The sequence below is a fragment of the Pleuronectes platessa genome, chromosome 23, assembly GCF_947347685.1.
Source record: "Pleuronectes platessa chromosome 23, fPlePla1.1, whole genome shotgun sequence".
NCBI lineage: Eukaryota > Metazoa > Chordata > Actinopteri > Pleuronectiformes > Pleuronectidae > Pleuronectes > Pleuronectes platessa.
Window position 1 is genome coordinate 9362294 of NC_070648.1, and position 18239 is coordinate 9380532.

Genomic DNA, 18239 nt, shown 5'->3' on the forward strand with positions numbered 1-18239 from the left:
ATTCCGCGGGCAAACTTGAAATCTAATGATCCTTATCAATCTATACTTAATGATTTCAATAAAAAAGTAGGGGTGACTAGCCATTTGATATCCTAATGATCCGCCAAATTGAAAACGAAGAAATTGGCCACTCTAGCTGTGGCGATCATTAGATTACATCTGGCATCGGAGCCGGAGAACACTGCAATCTATTTAAATTAAAAGGAAGTGAGCCGGACACTTTCAAATCTGATGGAAGGAATCGATAATCGCTAGTTAAGTTAAAGCTTAATCTGTTTTGGGTGAGCAAGCTGCTCCATCCGACTTCAATTCCCCCTGAACCCTTAGTGGAAAAATAACACTACTTACATTTTCATCACAACCACAAGAACCTCAATTTATCTTGTCAGGTTTAATCTGTAGGACAGCTGCCATTCTTATTTAAAGCTCAAGGCTGAGGGAGGAGCTGGAAAGGGAGGCAGCTCTGAATGTTTCTCTTTTTCCTCCCTCGTTTCCTTCTTTTCTTCTCTAACAAAGAATTAAGACCAAGAAATTGTGGATATCAATTAACAAATCTACAAGTAACTGGAGGCCCATTTCCTATAGCTTTTTGCAAAGCTTTTAACTGCATCTCATTTTAAAGCCACAAAGCCCTAATGCCTTTTGTGGTTGCTGCTATTTACAGCTGACTGTAAAATTGTGTTATTTGGTTCTTAGGTGATGATGTCTGAAACTCACCAACGTATGTATGAAGATCTTCACCGACTTTAAACAAATTTGCCCTCCTACTCAATGTGGTGTTCACGTGAATCTTTCCAGTCAGGAACATATTTTTTTAATATTCTGACACCTCACAAACCCATTGTAAGTTGTTACATTGTGTTACATTGTGTTGCTGCAGCCACAAACATGTACCTTTTGTCTGATTTCTTATGGTTTGATTCCCTGACTTTTTTCGTGATGAATCTGCCTGCCTCTAGAAACTCGAACTGGACTATCTTGCTCTCCTCAGAACATTTAGTCAGAACATTACATGACATGAGGAATACCCAAGATGTTTTCCTCTGAGTGTTTGTTTAGATCATTAGGGAACTACTCAGCCAATTCAATTAATTTCTCCAGTTGCAGTAGAAGACATAAATAGAGAGATTAAGTCTATTTACTGATGCAGTTATGCAAAGATTAGCCAGTGAATTACAAAATAATTTGTTAAGCGGCTTGAAAGTTGCTCTGAAACATTTGGAAATGTTCTCTGTACAACCGCTCTGCTTTCACCTGCAACAACTGTTACCTTGTTAACCCCTTCACGCCGTCACCCTCAGAGGAGTCACATATGAAAAGTGATGCCTGACAATGTGGCTGCGGCTGATTCATTCTGTAAATATAGGACTTGAGAAGCTCGGAAACTATGAAACTCAATTTTAGGCGTGAAGTCAACAGAAGTGGAGAACATAATCTTGTGAGATATTCAGAGTTGTTTTCAATTCAGTTGCTTTCTTCAGTCTTCCCTGATCAGCTGTAAGTGCACAAGTCCACACATCCTTTGAATTGCCCTCCGGGGATAAATAAAGTTGTTTGGAATTTATAAGCTGACACTTCAAACAGGAATCTCCTCTGATACATTTTCACACTGTGCTGCTGTAGCTCTCTGCATTTAGTTTTGGGTTTCATTGAACTCAAATGTTCATCGCTGTCTTCTACATGTATGGCTCCTTTTTCATCCTAAGATATTTGTATTATTTTAGTTTTTTTTCAGTAACACGTCCTGCTGTGGTCTCTCATGGGCTCACTCGGACATATTTCACACTTTTACTCAGGGGACGGCTGGGAAATATCTAGAAAATATCCTTTCTCAAACATTTGTTTTCTCACATACTGGAAAATATCAGGAAGATATGTGGACCTCATGTCTGAAAGCGGTTTTAGTTAACTGGTGGTAAACAGCATCAACAGGAAGCCACTGCATATCAAATGTGCACAGGCATATTTACCTAAACGTTTCCCTAAATCTACATGGCTAGCGTGTCTTGGTGTGTTTATGTAGCGTCCTAACCTGATAATTAGCCATCTCAATTAGCTGCTCCGTGTCTTTATCCGGGTGCCTCTGCTTCAGCTCCTTCAGCGTCTTCGCCATGTCCCTCCTGGCCTCGTCCTCCTCGTCCTTCACTCCTCCCTCCTCCCTCATCCCACTGTGACAGTTCAGCGCCATCTGTCCGTCCAGCTCCAGCATGTCCATCTTGGTGAACCCACCCGGACCCAGAGCTCCACCGCCTCCGTCCAAGCCCCTGACCTCTCCGTCCGCACTGCCCTCCGTCTCGATGATGATGCCGCGGTGCTTGTCGGCACGGTAGCGCTTGCGGACGTACTTGTAGATGAGGAGGCGCCGGTCGGCCACCCAGGCCTGGACCACGCAGACTGGGAAGTAGAGGAAGGTCAGCACGGCCTCCCAAACCTAGAGGAGAGAAGAGACAGGGTTCTATTTTTCTGTCCGCTCTTTACTTCCATACCATCCCTGCAAAAAACAACCTTTCTCTTTTCCCATAATGCTTTCTCCTCTTTCCATCCTCACCTCCACCTCCCCAGGTGAGAAGACATTCAGAATCAAGTAGAGCCAGATGTAGGCAAAGATGCTCCACGCTGCCGTGACGAAAAACACCCGGAGGTGTTTGATTTTGCGCGTCTCTCCGTCGGGAACCACGTACACACACAGGGCGATGATGACGAACATGTTGAAGGCAGCACTGCCCACGATGGTGCTGGGACCCAGGGAGCCGGCCTCGAAATCGTGACCGCACACCTGTAGGTACGGTGGAAAATCAGATTGCCGTGTTCCCATTACATTCTGTATTGGTTATTTGAATGGTTGACCACTTGGGTCATGCTGTACCGACCTCAATAACGGACAGCAGGATCTCTGGGGCGCTAGAACCCAAGGCCATTAGAGTGAGATTGGAGACGGTCTCGTTCCAGATCCTGACCGTGGTCGTGGTCGTCTCACCGTTTGGCCTCTTAATGGTGATCTCTTTCTCCTGGGAGGTTATGACCTGCACACAGAGAGAGGAAAGGAAAATACATAGAAAAGAAAAGAAAAGAGTGATACATAAGGAGAGGAAAGGAAAAGACAGCATAATGAATAGCGTATATCGTATCAGAAATACAATGGACATCCTAACTAATGAGTTATATGAGTATTACTTAATCTACTTTAAGGTAATGTAATATCATGTAGAAACCATAGACTGTAAATAAAGAAGGCCGACGCATCTCCAATTTCTCCTGTTATTAAAACATGAAGCGTTTTTATAGCATCGAATAACCAATTAAAATCAAACTCTTTAATTTATCCTTTTAAACTGCGGTCAACCACCAGGGGGCAATCAAGATGATTTGGCATGACTTTTAGGGGGCTGTCATGTCATCCATGTAAACAGTCTATGGTAGAAAATACTAAGCATGTTTTGCATACCTCGATAGACGACATGAACCGGTCGGCTATGATGCTCATGCCCAGGAACATGTAGATGAGCGCTACGAAGTAAACGATGGCCCGGGCCACTTTGTCCCCTACAGAGGGGTTCTGAGGGTTCCACACGGGCAGCACCACTCCTGACAGGGAACATCAAAAAAGAGTATTGCAGTGAAAACATTATTTGGTCGGGACAATTTTGTGAAATAATCTCACTAATCCCTCCCTCTCTGATCTCTGTGTGGCTTTAAACTAGTGTTTTAGCACCTGGCAGTTGGCAAATAAATCTGCATCTTGTTGTTTCCACAGCTTGTGGACAGGTCGCACAGACTAATCTGGCAAAATATAAAGTGATACACTGGTACCACACGATAAATATACAACAGAGTCTATGGAGCTGAGCTGTGGAGTACCAAAGCATGTTTCTGTATGATTCCCATCCATCCATCCATCCATCTATCCATTATCTACTGCTCATCCTGTAAGGGCTTCTATATGTTGGATAAAGAAATACTATTTTTTAAATACTATGGACAGAATACCATACAATAGAGCTGAGACTGATCGTGAACTCTTTCTCCTATCTGAATACAAACTGTATTATAATGAATATTTATTATTCCGCTCTGTACATAATCTGTGGATAATACAACCTAGAGGGTGGAGGTTAATAAATCTGCAGATACTATCAGTGACTACTTTTACATTCATTAATGCAGTCCAGCTATATGATTCAATACATCTACTGCGTCCATTGTAGCATAAATATTATATAAGATCATGCATGTCATGTTTAATCATTGTTTCTTAGAGAGGGCGTAATGGAGATTATTGAATCATCCAGTTTGTTCATTCAAGGAGGGAAGATGCTACTGACGCAGTGTTTCCTCTGACATTACACTGTAATGTTGTGTTTTTATCAGATATCAGTATTTAAAGGTAGACTTGACATCATTAGGTGTTGTTCTCATGAATGCTACTTATATCCATTACATGGCTGGTACACAGCTTTTAAACTGTTCTCCTACTTAGCCGAGGCTGCATTAGCTGAAAGGGTTAAGCACAGAAATCTATCCTGTGTAAATCTTGTTAATCCATCCTTTTGTGCATTCAACGGCGGCGTGCTCACAGATAAGACCAAACCCACCTTCCTGACAGGCGTCTCCACTCGACGAGCAGTTCTTCTCCTCCGAACCCGCATGGACCGATGCGGGACACGACAGGAGCAGGAGGAAAGAGAGGGCGAAGAAGAGGAGGGATGAGGAGAGGCGGGTGGCGGGAGAGGATGCAGGTGCAGACATGGCCGGAGCCATTTCTGCTGATGCAGCCGGGCCCTCACTGGACTCTACTGGTTTCTACTGGGTCGTCTCAGTGTGGGGTCACGTCCAAGTCCTGGAAACAAGAGAAGAGCAATTACTCAACACTTCAATCATACCACATTTCATTTCATTTGATGTATTATTACAAAAACACCTTCTGGGGAGGGGATAGCCATACAGAGATGTCATATTAAATGGCATGATTCTTGTCTTCATATAAATGGCCACATTTTACAACAAAGCAGAACTTAAAAATTGAACACCAACATCCTGTATGTCAAAGCAGCATGTCACCGTATTCAGCTATGGACGGTTAACACACAGGATATTTTGTCTTATAGTTACAGCCCCTATCACTGCTGAGGGGTTGCAGCAAGTGCACCAATTTCCAGCCTCCCTGCTTTCTGCTAATTTGAAATAAGCTCATGTTCCTCCAATTACAAGGCGAGGAAAAACAATCCTGGACTCGGTGGCCTTGTCAGCAGAGCCCCATTCTTCATTTGTAGTATTCTTCATTTATTCATATTTCAATGAAACATAGTTGTAAAGTGCTTCTTGGCGGATTAAAAAGCGATCAAAGGGAATAAAAAAGTAATAAAAGGCAATAATTGAAGGTGATTACATCACAGCGAGTCTACAAAAACAAGTCTGAGAACTGATGATTCATGTTTAGCCAGCATCTGTAATAAAGTTAAGATAATAAAGTAAAGATAATAAATAAATGTAGCAGGTCCCAGCTTCTCAGGAGACAGAAAAAAATCTATCCATCCTGTTTTAGTCCAGACTGGAGGACAGTGAAAAATCTTTTTAACTGGACCACAGAGCAGGCAGAGGACACACATCCATAAAGTGCTCTTTATACAAAAACAATTATAAAGTTCTTAAATCCATGGACCTCAGAACTTTATAATTGTTTTTGTCTTTCTTTCAGAAAACCACATGGTGTAAAATGTCTTGCTTTGTTTGTAAAACTCTTGAAATCAAGTGTGATGGAGGATAAAGGGGAACGTGGTTGCAGTAATATGGTGGGTTTTGCAATTGTTTTTTATAATTGTCCAATAGAGTAGCTCCACATGAAGACTAATGGTGTGTGGCCACTTGGTGAGATTAAAATACTGACTCAGATATTTACTATTTAACTATGGTTAAATGTTTAAGACATCATCCCTCTCCAGAAACTTAATTCCTTCACCCTGCAAGATTTCCCTCACAACATACTTGTGTTTACTTTAACCCTAAATTGCCCCAAAGTTAGTTAATGCAGGATTAAGAGTAGTATCAATAATATAGTTGGGGTTGTCTCTTGCTGTCTGTCCAGAAGTAAAAACAAGTGCAATATCTGGCCCACGAGGCTGAGCATGCAAATCCCTAGTGTACGATTGATTCCTCTTTTACCTCTTTTAACATGCTCTCATATGAACAGTACGATTTGGCACCAACCGCAACAACAATAACATTTAAACAGATTTTTTCAGTGCTCCCACCATTCCCTAGCGGAAATAATGGCCTTGAAACAAGTGTTTCGTGGGTGAATAATGACACTAGTCATTACAGACCTCTGCGTGTGTGTGTGTGTGTGTGCAGCCAGCTGTAAATGCTGCGAAGCCGAGTTTGTCAATAAGCGTAAGCTGAGCCGAGAAGAGGCAGCCGCACAACAGCGATGTGTTTCCACCACGAGGAAGCAGAGATAATAGGTAGTGAGTGAGAAGGGACTGAAAACTTGGTGGAAAGGCAGTTTGGGTTATGTCAAATCGAAAAAATAACAACAGACACATAACAATGGATGATAGGTGTACACACATGTACACACACTCACACAAACAATATTGAGACAAATACACAAACTTGATGCTGCTGACCTTGTACTTGCACACACATTCAGGGTTAGTCAGCCTTGAACGAAAAAATTGCTGACCCCTTCTTCACAAAATTACACCCCTCCACAAACACACACTCACACGAAAGCACAGATAGTCATCTGTTGTGATATTAGCAGAGTTGTTGACCCTGTTATCATCCGTCTTCCAGGGTCTCGCTACAATGACAACAACCTGTCACTTCGATACTCGGCTCGCCCCTCACCTGCACCACCCATCCCTGCTACCTATACTCCCCTGTCTCCCTCCTCTAGCTCAGTCTCTCCCCTCCATCTTCCTTTCTTTCTTTTATTCTCTGGTCAGTGGTCACACTTCACACGTATCACACACTATCCGTTACACTAAAATGTAAACAACGTCGTCAGGAATCAACTGTTTAACTCAGAATTGTAAGTAGAAAATAGTGTGAGATCTTCTGATGTTGGCAAACATGATTTATATATTTTATATAGTAATTATCAAGCAGAAAGAGACGCAGAAACGATCACACATGCTTTTATTACCTCACCCCTCCATTACCGCAACAGCCTTTTCTCTGGTCTTAATCAGAAAACCCTCAAACGATTGCAGTCTGTACAAGATTCAGCAGCTGGGCTTTTAACTAGAGCTAAGAGAGATGAGCACATAGCACCTGCTGTATGTTTTTACATCCTCTCCCTGTTGGTTCCAGGATTTATTAAAAAAATATATTGATTACTTATAAGTCTCTTAATGGTCGGGCCTGACACATTGATGATTAGTTGAAATGTCCCCGCCACTTTCTCAGCCGTCTTCTTTTACCTGTTCTGTTTCTTATTCTCTTGCTGTCTTTCCTTCTCTATCTGCACCTCCTCCTCCTCCTCCTCCTCCTCCTCCTCTCCCTCTCTGTCAGCCTCTTTCACCTGCTGCCCATCCTCTCCTCCCCTCTCCGTCTCCCTGGACGTGCATAAGTTAAACTCCTGTCGCCCTCCGTCTCTTTCTCGCTCTTTCTCTCCATTTCGCCCGCCCACGCACACGCTCACCACTTCACGTCTCTAGCACCTCTCCAGATCCACCCGCTCGATCTCTCTTTTTCACACCTCCTCTCGGCCCCGGACCTTAACGCTCCTAACATGTCGTCCTCGTCTGTAAACAAATCCAGGGCCCTTGTAGCGCACAATATGTGTATTTTCTGGCACAAATATAGCTAATGATAGTTAAAGTAAATCATGGCTTGTCCTGGAAAAGGTAGTTGTGGAGTATATAGTGTAAATTTATGGATATAGATCCGTCCATTCATTCATTATCTCTACTGCTTAGCCCTCGAGGGTTGCGTGGGCCTGACATTTGGCGAGGGGCAGGGTACTCCCTCGACATTTCAAACCATAAATCCTAATATTAAATACAAATGGCTACACGATGCACGGTGCTTTACGTCAACGTTGCCATATTAATGCTACAAACTGATATAAGTCTGATTTTCAGAGCCAAGTTAAGAGCAACCTTTAATGACAGCACTGGGTTAATGGAAGCTTCACCATTCATTGAGCAAATTAAAACCAGGGGGAAACACTGAGGGCAGCAAAATGAAAGTTCCACTGTAAATCTGAGCATCAGCAGAAGATGCTCCACTGAGTCATCATCGTAAACTAACGTGGAGCATTTGTGGAAGATGGAGCACGTGCTTATCTTGTGAATTGATCCATCCACTGAAACTGCTGGCTTGATAATACAGAATTCACGGTCTAAGCACACATTACTTAGGGAGAATTTTATGCTGACAATTAATTATTTTTCCCTTTGATAAGCAAGTGAGTTTGAAACTGTATCCTAATGATCCTTGTACACGTATGTATCTGTGTGTGTGTCTGTGTGTGTGTGTGTTCCTTATAACCACAGGGTTTTTCCTTGTAAGACGTTAACCATAGTGACAGATCATACATGCACACATGCCACGACCTGTCCTGCCTTTTCTCAACACTAACAGTGATGCTTGTGCACATGTGAGCGTGCAGGCAGACATGTGTGTTAACGTGTGGCTGCACACACACACACACACACAAGCTGTGTGACACATTCACAAAAACACCAACACACAAGTTGAACTGTGCGACACATTCACAAAAAAACAGCTGTGATTGTTAGTTTTCTCTGCTTTCGATCCAACCGACAGATGTTCAGAGTGTTGAGTGTGTGTGTGTGTGGGGGTTGGATCAGTGAATAGGATGAATGAGTGATGCATGTTTACAACATTGTCTCTGAAGCTTAAATGCTTGAAGACATCAATATAACGACCAAGAAGAAGAAGAGGAGAGAGGAGGAGAGGTGCTAATACCTATTTAAGACCTCATATATCATATTTAAGATATTCTTTTTTAAGAATTTCTTTTCAATTATTTAATTTGAGACCACTGAAAACCTGACAACAAGAACCAAACATAGAAATTACGATCTGTTATTTTTCAGCAATTAAAAAAGCGGAAAGGACGTCCAAACAAGAAACCGTCTTGAGGAAAAAACCAATGAGCTGCCCAGAGACACAGTTGTTAAATAAACCCGACTGATAAAGTTTGCCTCTAAAGTGAGTTAGGACACTGTTGAGTGTAGTGTGTGCCAGAAGCGCTGGGGGATGAGATGAAGGCCGACAACACACATATTCACACCCACTGTACAGCACATCTCTCACACACACACACACACACAGACACACACGCACAAGCTTCGACCCGCTTTTTGAAAGCAGTAAGGGCACCGACCATGGTTGTTGATTCATATCACATCACAAGTCGTACGACCTCTGCACTGAGTTGTAAAAATCTGAATGAAGTGAAGTCAGGTGCGATGGCATCACTGTTTTCTCTGTGAATCGCCTGCAGCCCCCTGAACACCCGGAGGAAAGTGGGAGTTGAAGATTGCAGGTAGCGTTTTGGTTTTTGTAATCTCCCATCCCCCTGCAGATAAATAATATTATATAACTAAAACACAGTGGTTGCTTATATAGGCCAAGAAGACTGCGTGTTTATTTTGTCATTGCCCAGCTTTGAATCTGCACTTCTATTTACAAAGGAATGTGGGAAGGAGTGATCGATTCCTCTTGCTTGGATTAAGACTCTAATTTTGTATTTGCTCTGTGTGAAACAAGCGGAAAATTAACCCATTTATGATCATCATTTAAATCCCCCCACTGTCTCTATCTCCTCCATCTTCCCTGTCTCTATTAGTTCTTCGATCTTCTTACCGCTCCAGCTCATAATCTCTCATTTCATTCCATCCCCCAGTTGCCTCCTTCCTTCCTCCTGCATCTATCTCCTCCTTCCTTCATCCCTCCGTCTCGAACAAAGTTATTGTCTCTGCTCCACAGAGAGTGAGAGCGACCAAGATAAAGCCAGTGTGACTGATCTTGGTCATAACTGTGGTTTTTGTGTGTGTGTGTGTGTGTGTGTGTGTGTGTGTGTGTGTGTGTGTGTGTGTGCGTGTGTGTGTGAATGCGGACTCTTCCTTGCAAATTCACTGGAGCTGTGCTGTGTGTGGTACAATTTGCTGGGTGTGAGCGTATGCATGTGGTGTGTGTGCATGCACATGCGTGACTGATCTTTGGCTACAGCTTTGGAAGCTCCAGGCTCCAGTGGGTGGGTTGGTGGTGGTGTGGTAGTGGAGGGGGGAGGCAGGGAGGCAAACCCAGGAGGGAGCAGTTATTGTGGGGAGGGGGGAGCAGAGTGGCGCTGGCTGCCTGTGGCACACAGAGCTCAAAGAGCCGGGTTTACTTGGTTAGGACAAGATTAGAGGAGAGATGAGGCGAGGGGACGATGACGCAACACACACAGAGGGGGACAGAAAGGGGGGAGGGGGAAGGGGAGAGAAAGGTAGCGGGGAAAGGAAACGAGGGGCTGAGATGAAAAATCCGTGGAAGGGAGGAGATGCACGGAGATGAAGAAAAAGAGCTGGAGAAAGAGAAGCAGAGCGTGAGGGTGCGTGGCTGCAGGATTACAGCTATCGAGTGGCTGAAGAGCTGATGAGATGCGTAATTAGGCAGATTTAAGGGCGATGGTGAACGCGCCCCACTGGGCCGAGGATACAGCTGTCCGAGCATGTTAGAGAGCGCTGGGAAGGGGCTGCCCTCGCTCGGGAGCACAGTGCAGATTGAAGGCGATGGTAAACGAAGCTCAGTGGAACGAAAACAAAGACATCAGGGACGCGGCCTGGCTGTCCCCTCCGAACACTGTTAAAAGTGTCTTCCGAATGTTGCACACGCATCAGTGAGTTTACGATGAGTGCGTGTATGTGTGTGTGTGTGTGTGTGTGTGTGTGTGTGTGTGTGTGTGTGTGTGTGTGTGTGTGTGTGTGTGTGAGTGAGTGTGTGTGTGTGTGTGCGTGTGTGTGTCTGAAGAGCACAGTGAATACGATCTGCAGACGGACTGACATCTGTCCGTGACACTGACGTCATGTTGAGATGGAACACGCAGAATTAAGAGCATTTGTGAACGTTTTATTCTCGTCTTATCTCATGAAACATTCAGGCATTTCTTGTGTCAGTGAATGCAACCCATAGACAGGGGGAGGCTTTTGAACTGTGGCACAGCACACACTGTCGAATGCATCCCACTGGAGCCACATGTTCCTTTACTTCCTCTCACTACACTAAATAATTCAACGTTAAATCATGTGCATTTAAAGACACATTTGCACCGATGGTTATTGTAACAAAAACACTTCACTAGATTTATAGAGTTGCCAACTGACTCCAGTGTGGGTGTGTGGTCAGTGCCCTGGTGGTCACTCTGTGGTTCTCCCTTCACAACTGTGCTCATCATTGATTGGCCACTGGGCTCATCCATCACTCTGAGAACAAACAAACTTTTTCCCTAAACAGAAAAGACAGCCCGCAAGACACAAGCTTGAGTACAGAGCGTCTGTGGCTCCGGGGCTACGACCGGCAATCACGACTTTTCATGCAGAGAAAGGAAAGAAAGGATCCAACAGGTGGATCCTTCCCGGCCAAATCTGTCCATTTTTCAAAGACACATCAAATGCTTGAGTATCACACATCAACCCCCCTCAAGAACTAATGATACACATTAAAAGAAAAAAATATCGGGCATTAAACTTTTCTCGTGGGGCCGAACCTCAGCCCTGTTGCTCGGCAACAGCAATAGGGGCGTGACGAGCTGGTGACGCCGGTCTCATTTCGGTTTGGCTTTGGGCCGGGGTAGAGCACGTCGTCAAAAGGAAGCAGACCTGACGCAGCTTGTAACTCATCAAATACACACTTACACACACAAATACACATATATGCACGCAACCGTGCACCCACAAAGGCAGGTGTACTGTTCAAACACACACATTCCACAGAACCTCCAGTGCAGTGCAGAGGGGAGTGCATAGGAGGGGTGACCTTTAAATAAGGAGACTAATCCAGATTTGACTTATATAAGCCAGTCTCATTATTTAATAACCATCCTTCATATGTGCTATAGTACTGCTGAGGGAGCGCACACACATGCACAAACACAGAATTACATGTAATGTTTCTACGTCAGCTTGAGTCATATGATGTGCAGAAAGTCAGATCAAGCCTCTAGCCAAGGTCACAGAGGTTAAGTCAGTATAATCACACGGCTTTTCTGTCATTACATCGTTTCCTCTCCTTATTCCTATTTACGCTCGCTCTTATTAAAATACAACCCCCCCTATGTTTGGTCGTGTGGCTGCACCCTAAGATGGTTTAGTCCCCCTCAGAATGATGTGAGAAACAGGAGAAGGTGAAGGGGAAGTTAATTAAATCAGAAGTCTTGCTGTTCTCTGCTCCCAAAAGAGTCTGGCTCCTTCATTTGCAGCATACAAATCCACCACAGGGTCCCCGAGTAAATGTACGCTAATATTGTCCTGCCTCAGGCAACAAACCTCAGCTCTGGTCCTCTCCCTTTACGCCTGTTTCTCCATGTGTTTGAATCTTTGTTCATGAGGTGATGATCCAACACGTTTCACTACTGAAAGCACAACGGCTGCCATCCTAAAGTTCGCGCTCACTCTCTTTTTAAAAATAGTGTCCCCCCCCCCCCCCCCCCCGTCTCTAGCCCTTCGTCGGCATGCTGCATGAACATGTGAAAGTTTGTGTAGGCGAGGACATCACTCAGATGGGGTTAAAAGGGTTTTAATGGGCTGTGACATTAATATGGGAGGAGATGATGCATGATATGATGCGGATGTCTGTGTGCGGGGTTTGAGCATGTGTGTGAGCGAGCTAGTGTGTATACGTGAGGTTTTGTGTGTGTGTGTTGTGACTGGGGGCCGGAAGCATAAAATCTCTGGAGGTGGAAATTCATGTTGTGCATAAATAAGTAACATTTTTGCCAGTTGGTTTGAAACTAAGTGTTGGGAAATGTGGGACCATATTTCAAACCAAGATTCATTTCGTTGTTATTCTTTTTTCATTATATATACACATATATATTATTTTCCTTCTTATTCGATTTAATTTCCTCTATGGAGCATCAATGTAGGTTCATCTTATGTCATCCTAATGCTGTCTCAATTTCCTGCAATCGGTATGAAGCTATCCAAAGGGGTGTTTTCACATTGCAAACAAATTGAACCCTGGTTAAATGGTGTGTAAAGTGCTTCACAGTACGTTTTCTCACTCATCTATAAGCAGCACTTTCTTCACTCACACTGCCTCCTATTTGGGATTCAATTTCTTCTCTGAGGACACTTTGGCGCAAAGAGAGGAGTGAGGAGACTTACGTTGTAACAGTGTTCTCACTGCCAACATGCTTGAGTGTGTATATTACGAGAGTGCTCATGCAAAACAAGTGTGAGCACCCACAGGGGGAAATGATACTGTTGAGAGATTTTATTGGGGGAACTGTGCATCATCTGTGGATGACAGATTGGATCATCTTCTGATCCGTTAGATATCTGAATCACGAAGCTGCTATGTGGATATTTATGTACAGATTCATGTTCCAATGCCAGGAGAACACAACTACATCACATATGGTTGCAAGTGATAGTGAAAAGTCTCGTAATCTGCTCTGCACCCGATCACAAACCTGAACTCACTGTTGGTTTCAGTGGAGTGTTCAAGCTGATACAGTGATAATGAACTCTGCTAATAACTAAACAGGAACAGGTCAGGTAACGTCTGACATAACATCTGGCCAACAAAAAGCAAAATGGGAGAATGTGTGTGTGTGTGTGTGTGTGTCAAAGTAGTGAGGGTGAAGAGTTTATCATCACAAACATCCCCCTTATCCCCTGGGCTTCTATTAGACGGGTGATGCAAGTTCTTCTCTTGCTTCCCTTTCCCACCCTATTTCCTGTTTCTCCCCCATTCCTTTGGTTTGTCTTTATACTCTCCTGCTTATCTCTTTTTCCCCCTCTCATCTTTTCTCCTTCTCTCTCTCTTCTACTCCTTCCTTTTTTATCGTTTCATTAATCGTACATTTCCATGTGTACGGCCATTTCCTCGTCATTCACAGAATCTCTTTCATCCTCAATCCCCTCTTCCTCCCTTGATCCCTCGTGTGTCAAATAACATCAATCTTAATAAAACTGGCTAAAGAAAATCCCCTTGTCACTGAGAGCTTAGAGAAAAGAGAAGGAGAGAGGAAGAGACAGGTCAGTCCGTGAGTGAGGAGGAGGACCAGGAAGAAAAAGAGTGGGAAAAAAGAGAGGGAAAGAGGGAGAGAATGGAAACACATGAACAATAATTGGAAGTTGCATTAATCCCTCCTATTCTCTCTCTTATATTAATAGTGAGTAGTGAAGCAGGTACACACGCACACACACACACACACACACACACACACACACACACACACACACACACTTACCTGTCAGTGCAAACATACTCGTCAACATTTTTCCACTCCATCTGCACAAGTACTCTCCCTCGTTAAAACACACACGCATTCATCTGTATCTGTTCACACACTCCCAGCATCACCCCCTCCTCATGCCATACAGGGATAATAACTTATGGTATCCCATTAGTTACCACGGTTACGGCCAATGTTGTGTTCCACATTCTTCTCACTGTCACTTTTCATTTTCTCTCTCTATATATATGTGCAATGTTTACCCGGTTTCTACCCTCTTCTCACTCTTCATTGAGCCTGTCATCGCTGAATTGGCACAACCTGAAAAAATGTCAACATGACCACAAAGATGCCAAACTCACTCGAGCTGATGCAAAACAGCAACAAAAGCCGCAAGAAAAAGACTCAAGTTGAGCAGAAAGGGTCTCAAAGCAACTAAAGGTAGACAAACAAATAGAAAAAGGTGTAAAAACAACCAGAAACACACCCATAGGACTACAGAGAGATGGAAGTGACTACAGAGAGGCGCTATCCAACCAATAGCTGCAGCTCTATATTAATGACATTCTTTAGCTATGGATTCATTCAGCCCAAAAAAAAGGGAATTTACATGTTGCCTAAGTGGCCTCAGAGTTAAGTCTATATTCTTTTCTTCTCTTGGTTTTCAGATTAAAGCATGTAAGTGCGTTTTTTATTTCTTTCCTTTTTTGTGTTCATATATTTGAAGACCGTCTTTGGGCGAAGAAGGATGATGGCCAAACCGAAAAGAGACGGCCCGGTCTTCTTATTGCGTCACAAGCTTGTCCCACCCCTAAAGCGGTCGCCTAGCAACAGAGCTATTAACGGGAAAAGTTTTTAGGTTTATCAAAAAGGCTGCAAAGATGCTTTTTTAACATGTGTATCATTACCTGTTAAGTTGAATACTGTAACCTGTAACCTTTATTGAATATTGTATATGTTTTGTACTGTTTTCTGGTATATTTGGATGTTGTTTTCATATACGCGATTACTGTTTTCCTGCACACCGTATGTGTTTTTTTAACATTTCATTTGTGTAATTTGTTTAAATGCTGTGTGAAATAACCTAAATATGGGAGACTCATAAATTACACAAATATTCCGTTTGCTCAGTCATAAACTCTTATTCAGTAATCACTTAACATGAGGAGCACAAAGGAGATGTTGAAGGTGAACTCATGATTTAGGAAGAGATAATCAATTGTATTGATTAGAAGTGAATGCATGTGAATGAAGCAGAAAGCTGTGTGCACAGTAAGTATTCATTATTATTATCTCAGGATTGTGACACGCAAAGTTAAATCCATGCAGCTGCGACACGAGGCAGTGGAAACCCCATCATTTTAATGCTGCAAATCTTTTGGCACTAATACCGAATGATGCACTTCTTTTTGAGTGGAGTGCAAAAAGAGCTAATCTGTCGTGTGTAGTGTTGTATTCAAATGGAAGAAGGGATGATCAGAGAGAAGAAGAGGGAATACAAAGAGAGAGTAGAGAGCAGAGACAGGCCTGTGTGCTGTTGTTGTGTTACCACAGTGATTAATGGTATAGGAACATTATTATCGTTGTCATTAAGGGTATGAAATGAGTGGGTGATGCACTCTGTGTGTGTTTGTGTGTGTGTGTGTGTGTGTGTGTGTGTGTGTGTGTGTGTGGTGTGTGTGTGTGTGTGCGTGTGTGTGTGTGTTTGTGTCAGCCAGATGGAGGAAACAAGAGCGTAATGTCAGCAGATTATTCATAGGGAAAACATTAACTGAATCAATTAGATAAGAGGGTTTTTCCGCATAAATCAGACTGTTAAGTGGAGATTACAGTAACAAGTCACTGCTCAAACTGGATTTCCTAAAATAAGGAGCATTACTCCAGCCTGGGCTCTGCTGTGTGCTAATGACTACATTATAGTGTGTTATTAAAAGTTTATATATGCTGCTTGTACATGCTTCATTAGGGTACACATACTCAACAGGTGGATTTAAAACAGTGTTTAGGCAGAGTGTGTTTAAATCCACAGATCATATATTATATATATTTATGGCCTGAAATGGTGAATTCAAAATATACAGTCTACAAGCGCACCTGACCAGCTGAAGTAGTTTGTGTCCTGATCCAGCAGAGGGCGTACACTCTCAGTTTGACCTATTGCATGTCCTCTTGACCTATTAGTAACCTTAAGTAAGCCAGTGATGCCACATTTTTTCGTAAATATATTGTGAGTCATGTCAAATTCATTTTTAACTTTTGAGCACCATAGGATCAAGTGTATGATTAATTGGTAGAACTACCTGATTCATTTGATAAAATACATCTTAAATCACTGGCGTCGCTGTAAAGAGTTAGCTGGAGCTGTGACAGGTACACACAAACACACACACACACACACACACACACTCAGCTTCTATGTCCTTCTTATGCACAAGTGCAAACAATGACTGTAAAATGCAAATGAATGTGGAAAGACCTTCGCTGTCACAGCTGTAATGACGGGAACAGGGAGGCGATGAGGTTGGCGAGAGTTTTAACACTTGCTATTAGTGGAGACACTGTACTTCTGTAAACACACACTGTGGCACAGGCTTAGCCAGAGATGAGCAAGGTTGACAGTTAAGTGCAGTAGAAGAGAGGACTGCACGGTCGGGAGAAAAGGGGCGAGGGGATGGAGATGGAAGAGTTGAAAGAGAGAGGAGACAAAAAAAGCGAAAGGGGGAGAGGTTTATATTCGGAGGGGGAACGAATTTCGGGCTTGGAACTGAATCAATCCATGGCATTACCAGCGGCGACGCCAGAGAGGTCTGGCAATCACCAGCTGAATGGAGCGCCTCAGCTCAAGGTCACACACCTACGCACACAGATTGAGGACACAACGCTGTTAGTGGGGACGCACAATTCCAACCTGCTGTCTCACGCTCCCCCTTGAATGTTTCCTCTTCTAAATGATGTCAACAAAACCTATGGTATCACCACAGTTTTGGGGGTGATCCGCTCCTCACTCTGTCTTTATTGACTATTCGGGGAGTTCAGTGGGGGGGATTAGCCTGATTAGAGAAGAGTCCAGGACTTTAAATGAGATTCTTACACCCAATTACCACTTCAGGTCCCCCTGCACTTTTAACAGGACACGTTAAAGACACATCTTGGTTTGTTTCATTTTCCCAAAACCCCACTGGAATTTTAGTCCCGAGAAGAAAAGTGAAGCCAAACTATCTTGGTCGCCCCCTGCTGGCTGGCTGCAGTAAAGGTTATTGTGAGGGAAAAGGTGTGATCAGCAAACTCCAGTAAGCTCACAACAACAAAGGTGTATGAAAGGAGTCGTGAACCACAGCAGCCGGGCAGCCGCAACTTAATACAGCAGTATTTTAATGGGAATGTTTTTACAGACACACAGATGTTATTGCAAATATATAAATTGCATAACTGCAATAATTGCATCAGTGGGCCACAGGCTCGATCAGCATTATGTTACCTCATTAGGCAACAGAACATAACAGATTGTTAGATGCAGAAAAAAAAAAGAAAAAAAAAGGCAAACTCCTAGTGGCTTAGGAGCCATCAACAAAGTAGTGCATTAGGATTTCGCATGTGCCTGACCACGCACTGATCATTTAGAATGACATACAGGATGCTACTTCAGATAAAAAATATTATTCTCAGAAACGACTTAAAAAACCAAAGAGCAAACTCTCTGGAGGTCTAAAAGGCAGTATAAGCTAACTTTGGTGAATAAATATTTGTCTGCAATTCAACTTAAACTGCTACAATCCTTCATAATGATGTTATGTGTCATATTGATAACATACCGTTTAGATAA

The 18239-nt window shown here is 43.2% G+C and overlaps 1 protein-coding gene across 1 annotated transcript in view; it reads right to left on the minus strand.

Annotated features, from left to right (window-relative positions):
• slc8a4b (solute carrier family 8 member 4b) overlaps positions 1-18239 on the minus strand; it is a 78282-nt gene that overhangs the window by 36897 nt on the left and 23146 nt on the right. Inside the window, exons 2-6 of the mRNA XM_053415532.1 lie at positions 4593-4837; positions 3446-3585; positions 2871-3023; positions 2549-2776; positions 2033-2431 (exon numbers count right to left, since the gene is read on the minus strand). Coding sequence (XP_053271507.1) covers positions 2033-2431; positions 2549-2776; positions 2871-3023; positions 3446-3585; positions 4593-4758 — 1086 coding nt within the window. The 5' untranslated portion in view covers positions 4759-4837. The remainder of the gene's footprint in view (positions 1-2032; positions 2432-2548; positions 2777-2870; positions 3024-3445; positions 3586-4592; positions 4838-18239) is intronic.